Source organism: Pan troglodytes, chromosome 16 (assembly GCF_028858775.2).
Source record: "Pan troglodytes isolate AG18354 chromosome 16, NHGRI_mPanTro3-v2.0_pri, whole genome shotgun sequence".
Lineage (NCBI taxonomy): Eukaryota > Metazoa > Chordata > Mammalia > Primates > Hominidae > Pan > Pan troglodytes.
The window spans coordinates 46,492,744-46,506,336 of record NC_072414.2 but is presented as its reverse complement, the minus strand read 5'-3'; the positions used below and the strand labels follow the sequence as shown (position 1 = coordinate 46,506,336).

At 34.1% G+C, this 13,593-nt stretch overlaps 1 protein-coding gene and 1 long non-coding RNA gene across 5 annotated transcripts in view; one reads left to right on the top strand and one right to left on the bottom strand.

The window, feature by feature from the left end:
• The window catches only part of UNC13C (unc-13 homolog C), a 787,554-nt gene that overhangs the window by 108,587 nt on the left and 665,374 nt on the right, over positions 1 to 13,593 (bottom strand). For both annotated transcript variants that reach the window (XM_054667546.2, XM_009429165.5), the window contains 2 exons: positions 7,782 to 7,859; positions 3,152 to 3,229 (listed from right to left, as the gene is read on the bottom strand). In XM_054667546.2, coding sequence (XP_054523521.1) covers positions 3,152 to 3,229; positions 7,782 to 7,859 — 156 coding nt within the window. The remainder of the gene's footprint in view (positions 1 to 3,151; positions 3,230 to 7,781; positions 7,860 to 13,593) is intronic.
• The window catches only part of LOC107968627 (uncharacterized), a 28,914-nt gene continuing 16,272 nt past the window's right edge, over positions 952 to 13,593 (top strand). For 2 of the 3 annotated variants that reach the window (XR_008539589.1, XR_008539590.2), the window contains exons 1-4: positions 952 to 1,162; positions 4,699 to 4,798; positions 7,539 to 7,891; positions 12,720 to 12,922. This is a non-coding gene — a long non-coding RNA (uncharacterized LOC107968627). The remainder of the gene's footprint in view (positions 1,163 to 4,698; positions 4,799 to 7,538; positions 7,892 to 12,719; positions 12,923 to 13,593) is intronic. The other variant, XR_008539591.2, reaches the window with a different exon arrangement.

Sequence of the window (13,593 nt, the reverse complement as noted above, 5' to 3'; positions counted from 1 at the left end):
AGGAGAAGAAAATTAGTGGTTTGCTTTTCTCTTTTGACTTTTTTTTCCCTAAATAGGGCATTAGAAAGTAAATGTGCTGACATGGCCCATAGGATATTGTCCATGCAACTGTCTAACAATGATTGCTTAAGTGACTGTTTTTGGAACCATTGTCAACAACATAATCCCAAGATCATCATGGTGTTAAGCAATGCTTCCATTTGAACTCCATACAGAGAGTGAATTTTTCCACTGAAAAAGGGTTTTAAACACTCTTTTTATTTCCAGAGGGAAAAGAGGCTGATTCTGTGAAGAAAAAACAGCTGCCTCAACTACATGGTGATCAGGTTAAAGCAGCAGGGAGCTGCAGTAGCACGCAGTCATGCCTGTAAGCAGCCAGCACTTTGCAGATAGTATAATATTAGAGGAAAGCAATGCTGTTGTTAGAAGCCAGCTAATAAACACATAGCATTAAAAACCATTTTGAGCAAGTGCACAAGCAATTATTTGCTATTTAGTTTTTATAGCAAGAAGTACATATATCAGCACAGATGGTGGGGGATAAAATAAAAAGAAACTCTTAAATGAAGAATAAGGTCTAGCCTGGACTATTTCCCTTATTTACAGTGGAATTGGTTATAATACCAGTGAAAGGTTTTACAACCAGTTCCACTGTAAGGAAAAAACTGGGAATTTGAATTAGAACACATTGCATAACTTTTAAAGGCCCCTGAACCTGTCTGTATCAAGCGTTGCACATCAAAGGGTGAATTCTGTAATTTTCTCATATCAAAGGGTGAATTCTATAATTTTCAATCAAATCCTTTTTCATCTTTATAAAAGCCCCAAGTTAAGGAAACCATTTAGATACTGCCATGTTTATACAACAATATCAGAAGAACTCTGCTTATTATTTTGAAATTCTGTTGCCTAGAGACCACAGAGTAATCAGAATCTCTATCATAATTCTGTATCAATTAAGCTTCTATTTTCTGAGAGGACACATGATGCACTCAGACTTGAATGCAAGTCTTGCTTCCTCCTGACATTTCATCAATCTCTATGCAAATGCTGACTGGCCCTACCTAAAACTTTGAGCTGAAAATGGAAGACAGTAAGAGAAAAGATCTATGCATAGAGAGGAGAAAAAGAAAACAGGAGAAACAGAAAATCACAGAAAAGGGTAAAGAGAGGAAGGAAAGAAATGAAAAAAATATTTAGAAAAAGAAAGGAGAAGATTACATTGTTAGAAGCTAGGCATTCATTTTATGTCACTGATTTATTTATGTTTTCTTCTTAAATCGTGTCTGAGGAGTTTAGCAAGTAGACATTGCAAGAGTTTTAAAGGGAGAAGGTACCAAGCTCAGTATTTCTGTTTTCATTATGTTCTTCAATAAGAGGAGGAGTTCTATGGTTTAGTCATGTATTTGAAATAAAATGAACAGTGTGAAACCTGTATATTTCAAACCAGCAATTCTATCTGAAATAAGGAATTCATTTTTGATTGGTGAACAAGCCACTTCATAACATTTTTAATTAGCAAGTGGCTTGGCCCATCCAGGTTCCTTTAAGTACAGGTCTGATTTATCTGGTTAAATTCAGCTCAACAATATGTTATTCACATTAGAGTTTAAACACAGAATAGTAATGAAATAGCATAAGTAGCATAAGGATAAATTTATGGAAATATGACATTTTAAATATAACTTTATTCTTAAATGATTTGTGGGTTTTAAAATTTATAGGAAGGAGATAATATTTCCCACATGAAATCAATAATTTCTTCATCACTTTTCTAAATGCTAAGTGGACTTCAAGTCTGAATATAAAACATCAGTAAAATTGAAAAGGAAATCTCACATTATGTTCCTTAATTGGTTGTGCTTACCTAATTCAGCAGAATAATTTTAAAATAAGATCAATGCCCTCAAACTTTACATAAAGCATTAACACACTTTAGGGAATGAGGTCTTATTTTATACAAATAAAACTGAGATTGCAATGAAGGCACAGCTCATAAAGGTTCATTTTTTTAAAGTTTTGCATCATCACACATATATTCTAGTGCTTCACCATTGTAGAATGCTAAATAGCAAGTTCATTTTTCAAAATATTGAAAAAGAAACAGACATTGGGGAAGTGTAAAAACATCTCCTTGGGGTTAAAAGCAAAATCACATGGGAAGGAACCAATCTTAAAAGAAACATTTGTAGTCACATAAATTTAGAAATAAAAGGGATATTTACTTTGAAATGCATCCTAGCATTACGCACATCTCAGAAACTTTCCCACGGGAAGGAACAATGTAAAGGAATCTTAAACAGAAGTACGTATCTACATACTCTTGACATAGCTGCCCTTGAGATTGTTTCCAGGGGAATAAGGGCATGGGGAGAAACCCTGCTTCATGACCTTCCCTCTCAGCACCTTCTCCAGTCCTCAATCCCTGAATGCTTAGGTCAGTTTATGAAAGAAAAGACTGTGGCAGGCAGGAAGATGCAGGTGCAGAGCTAGTATTTCACCGTCTGCCTGTTCCAAACAAGCAAATGGGAATAAGTAGAAAATGCAATGGTCTTTAGGTATGGAGTGAGGGTTGGAGGGAACAGCCAGGTAAGGGATAAGATGCTTACTATCACAAACCTCATAAAAGAATCTTTCTCCTTCCTTCTTCTGCTCATGGAATTGCAAGTCAAAGATGTTGGACAAAGACATGACACGTTACAGACACATCACACAACACGTTTTTGACAGAGCTTTCTCAATGTGAAAAATAAACTCCAGTATTTCAAAAACCAACAGCACCACAAAGCATATTTCAGACCAAACACTGATATCAAGCTGACATTGTACAAGACAGTGAAAAACACAATTTGTGGAATTTTACAAGTCATTAGCATACAAATATATATGTGTGTATATATGACTACATACACAAACATACATGCGCATACACATAAGACCTTCTGCCTCCCATTCACTTCTAATGTATTTTCTAAAGTATTCTGTTGCGGATAATAATCATTTTAGTTGTTAATGACATTTGAGATTATTATCATTTCCTGTTCTTAGTTAACCATGTAAAAACTTGATTAAGACACTTTCATAGCAAGAGATATGCTGCTAATAATCTCTAAGTAGGTTTTTAGCAAATGTAGGAGAAAAAGATACCCACCTCCTTCCCTCCCATGGATTCAAACATTTTTTCCAGCTGGACCCGCAGTTGTTGAATATTGTTCATCAAGATACAGGGCTTTAAATATAGAAAAAAAGACTATTATGAGCAATCTTTTTATATAAAATTATTGAATGAGTTTAACTTATAAGTGGTGGAAAATAGCTATCTTGGATTCCTATTATATTAGATGTATATACTAATTCTGCTATTTCAACATTATAGTTTGTAACAGTTAAGAATGGAAATGGAGAAACATAATGCCACATTGGGGAATGAAATTTAATAACATACTCAGACAATAAACCATTGGAGACTTGCTGCTAAAGTTTCTTTTATCTTTAACATTGTAACATTTCATACTTAGAAAGTAAGCACACTTTTTGTTTTTATAGATTTACTTTTAGAAAAAGGTTAGCTTAAATTCTTCTGTTATTTTACTGTTTTGGAAAACAAAATACCATGTGATTTTTTAAATGCAAAAACATTTTAAAAATAAACTTAAATATATTTTCTGGCTGCAGGTAAAGACCACATGCTGGTATTCGAAGTGTTTTTCTTCTGGCTTTAACCTGTGTTTTTCTTCTCATTTTCCTACTTGCTTATTTGACTCATATCCATCATTCAGGTTAGAGCGTTCTTTTTTCCTGGATTTTATCTTATCACTCACTTGGCATTTGTTTTACATTGCTTTACATTTGAGTTGCTTTTCACTCTCACCAGCTAACCTTAAATACATTGTACATGCTGCTGTGTCTCTTTCTGCTTTTCTTACTCACAAACTACTGCACAGTGGTGTACATATAATACATGCTTAGAAAATGTTTCTCCACTTGTTTCCAAGGAGCCAGATAATATAATAATAATAACAAAGATGTAAAGCTTTGCGACAGGTCTAGATGTGAACTTAGAATAGTAAACATTAATTCATAATTAGAAAACAATTCATAATAGTTATAGAATCATTTAATCTTTGCTGTATATTGATTCCTAAGAGCCAGTATATCCGAGAAAAACAGACACAGAAAGAGAAATAGACAAAGGAAGGAAAATGGATGTATCTTCCAAGTTGCTGAGAAATAACCCAATAACCAGAGTCATGCAAAGGACTCAAGGGATGTCAGAGAGGTGTTAGGTCTTATCAGTGGAAAGATTTTATTATTACTTGAGCCACATTAATGACCTTTGAAAAACTTTCTACTTGACTCTTAAAATGACCACATCATCACTTTGATTTATGCAAACAATTTAATAATTCCTTTCTGTTTCCTTGATTCCAGTCACTTAAAAACTTTATTTTTTAACACAGATATCTGAGATGTATCCCCCAAATATTCTGTTTTAATTAGCTGAATCAAAATGTTCCACAAATGATTCTGATCCATAGCCATAAGTGAGTACTACTTGATCTGGGCTTAGTCCTTTCCATAGTGGGTAGGGCCACATTTTCAGAGGATTCAGCATCTTGACCCAAAATCCACAAACTAAGCCAATAGCCTATCTTTTCACTAGGAGGTAGGGTCATTGACATTTACTTTTAATTGCAGAAAGGGAAGATTTGGTGTGAATCTGGGCAATCCTACCAGGGAGAAATCCAAGGTCAAAGTAAAACAATGACTTATAATGAGAAACAGGAAGACTACACAGGTGAGTGGTTATTATCACCTTGTTTCCCATGTCTAAGTTAGCTTGATAGACTCTTCGTAGATTATTTGATATTAACATTCAAGCTAATCTTTATTGTCACATGTAACAGGACCCTAGTACTAGCTTTATAAATAAAGGCCAACTGCCAACTCTTCTATGATGATTTCTGATGAAAAAGAGCTACTGAGAACAAAATAAACATGGACAGTTTGGCTCACTTGACATGGATTGCTATTGACCCCAAGTTAGACTACAGAGAAAAAAGAGGAGATGCAGTTATCCGGAGGGAAACAAAAATAAATTTGAGACTCTCCCTTTTCATTAAGAGTTCCCTGACCTTGAAATGTTCAAAGTGCAGTTTTACTGAATCAATTCATCAAACTGCTACTGGGAACAGATTATACAAATTCACCTTAAATTTAATCATGAAACAGTTTTTACTTTCGACAACTTCATAGTAAATGAAAAAAAGAACAACTTCATAGTAAATGAAAAAAGGAAACTGATAGCAAAGGAAACATTACCCTAATTCAGGGATATTGCTTTTTGAGTTTAGTAAGATAAAACAAACTATGTTAGTCAATTTGTATCCTCCTATTTTTATATCTTGATTTTTTTCCCTAAAAATAGAATAATACCTTTAATTTTATCTCAATCTGGAACAAAGTTAGGAAACTGAAACATAGTGAATATGAAAGTTTCAGACTAGGAACACTTCTACATGGCCAAAGTGTTTCTGAGTTTAAAAATATTTTAAAGATTATTTAAAATAAAAGTAATTCTAATTTATATTGTGATGTCTTGCTATATTTTGGAATGTGAAATTAAATAAATAAAAATATTTTGACCCATTTCCAATTTAAAATGTTACAGTAGAAAACAAATTATTCTGACATGGATATTTTATTTAACTCTGGTCTTTAATTCTGAACCCAGAGAACTCAAATGTTTTGGTCATATCTTTTTTGTTTGTATGTTTTTGAGACAGAGTTTCACTCTTTTTTGGCCAGGCTGGAGTGCAATGGCACAATCTTGGCTCACTGCAACCTGCATCTCCTGGGTTCAAGCAATTCTCCTGCCTCAGCCTCCCAAGTAGCTTGGATTACAGGTGCACGCCACCACACCTGGTTAATTTTATATTTTTAGTACAGACAGGGTTTCACCATGTTGGCCAGGCTGGTCTTGAACTCCCGACCTCAGGTGATCTACCCACCTCAGCTGCCCAAAGTGCTGGAATTACGGGTGTGAGCCACCGCGCCCGGCCTGTATTATGGTCGTATCTTAAATGATGTCTATATTTAGATGTTTCTAGCTCAATTTGCAGATGAAATAGATATATTGCCATAGATATACTGAAAGAGGTACAAGTTTCAGTGATCTTGATATTGAAATCTGATATTAAAATAATCATAAATATCTGGAATAGTAACTATATATACTCATGGAAATGTACAAAAGCATTTCAATTTGCCTTGAATGAAAACATAAGCCTAGTAATCAAGTGATATTCTTTTATAAAAGCTAAAATGATACTTGGCATTTAAGCAACAGTGTATAAGGCTGGTCAAGATATTAGTAATTATGGAAGAAAAGCACTGAGGGAAGGAAAAGGAAGTTCCTTTGCTGTAATATTTGGAGGGCTTTTGTTTCTTTTTATAAAGATTTAATTTTTCCAAGTATAAAACCTACAGAAAGAGTACATAGAATAATATAATAAATACTGGGTTATGATTTTTATCTCAGTGTTTATTAAATGTAAAATATAATATAGAATGTTAATACATAAAGTGGAACTCTGCAGGGGCTTTTAAAAACTAATTTGCCTTTCTGAATGGCAGGAATTAGCCTTAGGAGCTCATGGTCACCTTTCAAAATCTTCAATTTGGCTGTCCTAGTATAAACAGGATCCTTTTGTGAAATTATCAGATACTGTTTTGATTTTCAATGTAACACTTTAGACATGTATTATCTTGTAATCAGAAATAATATACTTTCAATAAATAAATATCTTGCTTTTTGAGTATAATCAATAGCAATAAGAAATAATTGTTTGAGTTGTCAAAAAGTTCTAATAAAATTTCTGGGCAGCATATTAATTTAAGGAAAAGAAGCATCTTATGGAATTCTCAAGAACCATTAGGACTGACTTATCTTAATGAGCTGTCAGCAAGAGGTCACTGAGGTTTCAGGGAGAAAACTAGTAGTTTTCTTTAGAATAATTTAGATTCACCTGATAGCGAAACTGATTTTTGGAGGGGGAAAAAACTGGTTTTTCTTTTTTTAAAAAAAAAACCCTATACTCACTTTTTAAACACTTTTTTTTTTCAGAGCTACTGTTTTTCAAAATGTTTACAATGCTGCCAATGTATTTCTCCTAATATTACAGATTGAATAAGAAAGCTTTCACCTTCCATCATAAAATAAATCTTACTATATTTCAAATACCTTTATCTAGCTTTTCTTTATGCCTTTGATTAAGTTGCAATACTAGTTTGAATTTTATAAATATTTTCTCAATCATCTAAAAAAGCTATTTTAATAATTCAGAATAGAAATCAGCATTGTTCCATATATTAACGTTTGCAATTTATTTGAAAACTGAAAGACTAAATTACACTTATTTGAGTATTAATGCCAAAATGAAACTAGTTGGTGCCAATACTCATCTAATTTTTAAGTCCCTTGTTTTTCTCAGCTCCAGTATTTTATGAGTATGTTGATTTTCAATGATTTATTCTAGTCTTGTTCCTTATCTACATGGAAAACCACAAGTTGGCTGGCATTGAGACACTCTCTACCTTCCTGTAAATCCTGTATTAAAACCAGTTCAAGAACCCTGGAGAAGTTTCCAGCTTCCTAAGATCCTTATTTCTTATTATCCTATGTGAAAACTGAAAGTCAACAATTTATCTTGCCTACTCATACTTTGAAGAAGTAAATCTCAACCGAGAGATACTTGAAAGTAGAGACATTTTTTACTTACCACATTTTCCTTATCACAATGTGAACTGAAATCACTTGATACAATTGCAGCATACTGGAGCAGCACTTTATTGATAGTCTAAGAAAGAAAACATTGTGAACTTTACCCAGGTAAGTATGTAGTTTACAAATATGCTAAAAAGTTTAATCCTAAGTTAACTTCTTGCTGTCTTTTTCATCTTAGTTCTACATTTTTTTCTCCCTCTAACAACTGTTTCTGAGCCTAAGAATGCCCTCTGTTTTCATTAATTATGCAAAGCAGAGGAAAATAAACCATGTTAATTAAATTTTATTTCAATTACTTAAAGATGCATGAATGTGTTTGCACTCTACTGCTTTTATACATAGATTAAATTATCATAAGCCAAATGTAGATATGATTTTCTTAGAAGAGATAAGGCAACAATAGCAGTAGAAATGTCATCTCTTTTGATAGAAAAGTAAAGACAAAAAAGCTTTTATTTTCTTATTTGTACAACATATGCCTGAATTTTCTTAGTGGCTCAAAATCAACTGAGGGAGACACTCCAAAGAGTTAAGCTGAAGAAGAGATGTTTAATTTATAAACCTGAATTCGCTAAATTGATTATAAGCTTGCTTACACACTTTGAAAATCACAATGAAATCCTGAAATAAGAGATAACACACAGACAGAAAATCAATACTTCGTTGAAGTACACAGTAACGTGATAATATGCATCAGCTCAAATAGAAAGTTGACCTTGAAAATATAAAATCTCATCAAGCAGCAGACCAATAAATCCTGGTAAACAGATGACTGATCAGACTGAATTATCTTCAAATGTGTCTCTTCAAATTTTACTTTAGACATAATGTTGAATTACTTTGGACTTACCTATGAAATACTTATTCATTTGTACGTATGAATACTACTCTCATTCTACAGCTTCTTGATGACATTATAAACTTGAAGAATTATTATATTGTATTGCATACACAACAACATATAAACACAAACCATAAACCTGACTTTAGGCAATCGTTGTAACTCAGACATTGTAACTTGCTTAAGGTAAAGTTTGGGCTGTGTGAAAATCCTCTACAACTTACTGCCATGTGAGATTTTTTAATTCTTATGATTCTGCTTCCCCTACATCCTACAGCTGCCGGGTGACTTGCTGAACAGCATAGATTTTGTTTTTTGCCTTTGTTATCATTTTCTAAAGAAGAAAGAGCAAGCTGGATAACCTTTACAATAATTCTTGAAGTATGCCCTATGGCCTACAGCTTGAGTCTACTTCATAGGAAAACCTTAGTCCCTTGAATTTATGCTTAGAGACAAGGAATCCCGGGATCTCACACGTAATAGCCTACAAATGCCAATGGTTAGCAAGTCAGGATGGGCTGCAGGTAAGACAAAGTGCACAGTCATATAGAATATATCCAGCCTTGGCGACAGAGCGAGATTGTCTCAAAAAAAAAAAAAAAAGAATATAGCTTAAAGCTGTGTGCCTATAAGAGTTGCAAGTACACTGCCGTAATAACTCCCATCTTTACTAATGTACAATGTACACTTGAATGAGAGTGTGCAAAGTACATTTTGTGGGCAACTTCAATTTCATTCTAATTTATTCAGCTAAGTAAACCACTATCACACAATAGCTCTTTAATACTAATAAGCTGTTGCTTATGACATGCTTAACTCATTGTTTCTCGGAATGTAGTTCTGGAATCAGCAGCATTATAAGCATCACCTGGGAACTTGTTGGACATGCACATTATTTGGTCCTATCCTAAATTACTGAGTCAGAAATGCCAGAGGTGGGCTCCAGCTGTCTGGGTTTTAACAAGTCTAAGGTAATTCCAATGCATACAAAGTTTGAGAACCACTATCTTAACGAATGCATGGCAGGGTGGAGGTAACTCTTCAGAGAGAAGCTGTGATGGAAGGGGCACCTGGCAAGGCCTGGAACATAAGACTTCTGGGTGTGTGAGCTTAGGTCATGATTTTATCTTTGGGGAACTACTGGTCTTCAGAAGAGAGTATAGTGCAGACAGAGGGAACAAACAGCCTAGCAGGGACTGTTGCATCTTGTTCTAAAGAAATAGTCATGAGGAGTAGAGGGCTCTTTTATGGATGCCTATAAAGAGCTGCTATTCAAAAAGTTCCAGATTAGATAAAATGAAATTCTAATAGGAGTGTGGCAGTACAGAGAGTGATTCTGCTGCATTTAAAGGATTAGACAGGGTGACTAAAATATCTTTCAGCTACAATCAGGTCTGATTTGACACACAGGTACTGGTGGAGCATTGAGTGGGACAGCCATCAATTACTCAGACAAAGGCATTGTGTTTTTCTGAGCTAATGCCACCCTGTTAGGAGTGAGCTAAATATCCTGTCAACACTTCCAGTTATTCCATCTAGTGTACTGCTCTTATGATCAGTAAGATAAGAAGTGTGGTTCAAAATCCATCTTTTCATTCACATTTTATGCATGGAAAAATGCAGTATTAGAGCAACACAAGGAAGACAAGAAAACTGTCATATTGATCCAGCAACATTAGAAATGTGACTTCACGGATTTATGTAATGTATTTTAACACATCCAACATAAGATAGGGTCTCCCATTTCTGTCACCATAAATGCCTAGGTTTGACCTTAAGGGTAAAAAACAAATAGTGAGATTCTATTCTCCAAATTTCTAACTTAATTCTGATCACACCAGAATGAGAAGTGAGTATAGTTTAGTGGTTGAAAGGATTCTATCCATATCATTTCAATTATTTAAACGTTTTTAGTCTGTTTCATCATGGATGGAAATTAGGGAAAATAATAGTACCCATTTAATTAGATGGTTGTGAAGAATAAGAAAATGTATAAAGTGATTAGCATATAATAATGCTCAATGAATTATCATTATTATTGTTAAAAATTAGAATTATGTTCCCAGAGAACAAGGAATAGAAATAAATATGTGTGCATCATTTACCACAGTATCTCCAGCACCTGGCAAACAGCCAGACTCATACCCAGGACTTAATATTTGTTTATTTGTTTCTAAGCAATATTAAAAATAACATTACTTCATATCTGTTTTTTAAATTAAATTACTCATACTTGTCAAGAGCAGCACTATGGTCATAGGAATATTAACTACTCATGTGCCCATTTTATCACTCATGATAGCTTCTGAATGTTCTTGATATGAAATTTGAAGCATTTTGTTTGGTACCTTTTTTAGTCTTATATCCTGTTTAGTAAGAATAAATTGTCCCTTTAAATCCCATTTTAAAATGCAAAAATGTTTAAATCTCTACAGATACAATTAATGTGTCTGATCTCCAGGAGACTGTTTAAATCAATATAAATCCCATAAAGATAATGGGATTTTAGTATATTTTGATATAAGGATTCCAATACTTAGAAGCGTAGAGTTTTCAAGACTAATTAGTCAGTCACATCTGATGAAATAAAAACAAATTCCAATAGTTTGCAGTTCTTGTGAAATGGCTAATTGTAGTAAACACAAACGATTTTTATCTACTTTGTTATATAAAATACAAATTATAGATAGAAATGCTGATAATGAGTTTGGGACCAGCCTGGCCAACATGGAGAAACCCTGTCTCTACTAAAAATGCAAAAAAATAGCCGGGTATGGTGGTGAACACCTGTAATCTCAGCTACTCTTGGGAGGTTGAGGCAGGAGAATCACTTGAACCCGGTGGGTGAAGGTTGCAGTGAGCGGAGATTGTGCCACTGCACTCCAGTGACAGAGTGAGACTCTGTCTCAAAAAGAAAAAAAAAAAAAAAGGAAAGGCTGATAATGGTAAAATGGATTTGACTGATGTTTCTTATTTTTATATTTATGTTTAATTGATTTTGCTTTTTATTTATTATTCTATATAGTAAGCCACTGCAAGAGTTAAAAAGAGAAATGCTGGCAAGAGATTTTTAAATCATTCCAATAAAATAGAATTTCTTTTTCAATGAAAATTACTAATTTCTTCTTTTCCAGAAAATGCTTCTCATTGTTCTTACATTATTTCCTGCTGACAATTGGATATTGTTGAATTTCCATGGATTAAAAATGTTTTACTTAATTGATTTTTTTATTGCACCAGTAAAAGCACACATCTCAGTAATACATGGAAGCTGATTCTTTTCTTCTTGCTTCAGAGAATGTGTTTTCCTGAGTGTGATTCTAATATGACCTTCCTTGTGACCTCCCACCCTTTTATACTTCCATTCAGTACATTTGGTCATACCCAAGCAGGCATATTGTGGCTATGTTCAGTATTACAGCTGAAGAAAGGTCACAGCTACAAACGGGTGGCTGCAGCTCAGGGTCTAGGAATCTCAATTCAGCATTCTTTCTACTCTGTTACCGTGCACTCATGTCTCCCAACTTACATAACCTACCTGCCTGACTACTCTGAGGGTGAATTCGAGTTACTTTTCTAATATCAGGTACAATTATCATATGTTACTAAATATATTAACCTTAATATATTAACCCTGAGATTTTTAAATTCTCATATGAGCCTGCTTCCGCTACATCCTACAGAATTCCAAGAATAGTACGTGACATACTTTGTCAAACGCTATTCCTAATGACCCAGTTTCATTCTTTTCTTGGCACTCACCCAAACACAGCTGCTCATCAAGAAAAGACTTAGAGAATTTTTAGAATTATGCTCTACAGATTTCACTATATTGGGAAATTAGAATCATCTAAGGGGACTCAGAAAGTCAGCTCTAAGAATGGTTTAAATAAATGATTATTGGCTGTTATTTAATATTTTAAAAGTAGGAGGCTAGTCTTCTTAATTAATGAAGACAAGATCAGAATATTTCATAGCAAATAAATATAATAGAGTTTAGTGTCTCTCTGTCTGTCTCTGCTTCTTTATCTATATTCTGGGCCTCTTTCAACTTCTGAGATGCTCTGATTATAACATTTGACTTTGTCATAGTTGTTTGCAGCTTTGGCCCTTCCATACAAGTTTTCTGAGGTCAGAGATTATGCTTATTCATGACTACATCCCTCAAGGTGGCTTATAGTGTGTGCGAGTGAGGCATATCAGCAAGCACTTGTTGAATGAACAGCCTAAAACCTCAGTCATCATTCAATCCATGGAACCAGACTTATATTTAGATCAGCCAGACATAGAACTGTGTAAGTAGTTTCCCTAAATTACTATGTTTGTTATGTCACTACCCTGCATAAAAATCTCCAAAGGTTCTGCGTTTCCTAAACTGACCAGCACATTAAGTCTAAACTTCTCAACCTGGGAAGCAAAGTTCTTCAAGATCTGGGGTATCTTCACTCTTCCAACATTTCCTACTGCTTCTCCCCACAAGGGTTGTTTCTCCCTGCCCTTCCCATGTCAGTCTCAGCTTTACCTCTTCCTTTGTTCCTGCTATTCCTCTGGCTTAGAATACTTTTCTAACTTCTCCGTTTTAGTCTTCTACGAGCCCTGCCCTTGTCATGAAGCCTCTGTCTATTTCGGCTCTCATCAGATTTCCTTCCACTCAATTTACGGTTGATCTCACTAAGCTTGAAGCTGAATTGTCCCTTTTCACGTCATCTTTCAATTAGTTTATGTCATGTGGTCTTGCATATTATATGGATTTTTTTTGAGATTTGATAGACAGTGGCTGCTTCTTTTATTTCTTATATTTCCCTTGAAACTCTTGGCAAAGTAGTAAGCACATGGTAAGCCATTTTAGATTTTAAGAGGAGAAAGGGCCTTAAGATGAACTTGGTTTATCAAAATCAATATGTCAAATATGAAAACTAAATTCATAAAAAACTTGAACGATTGAGATTCAATTACAATTATTGGT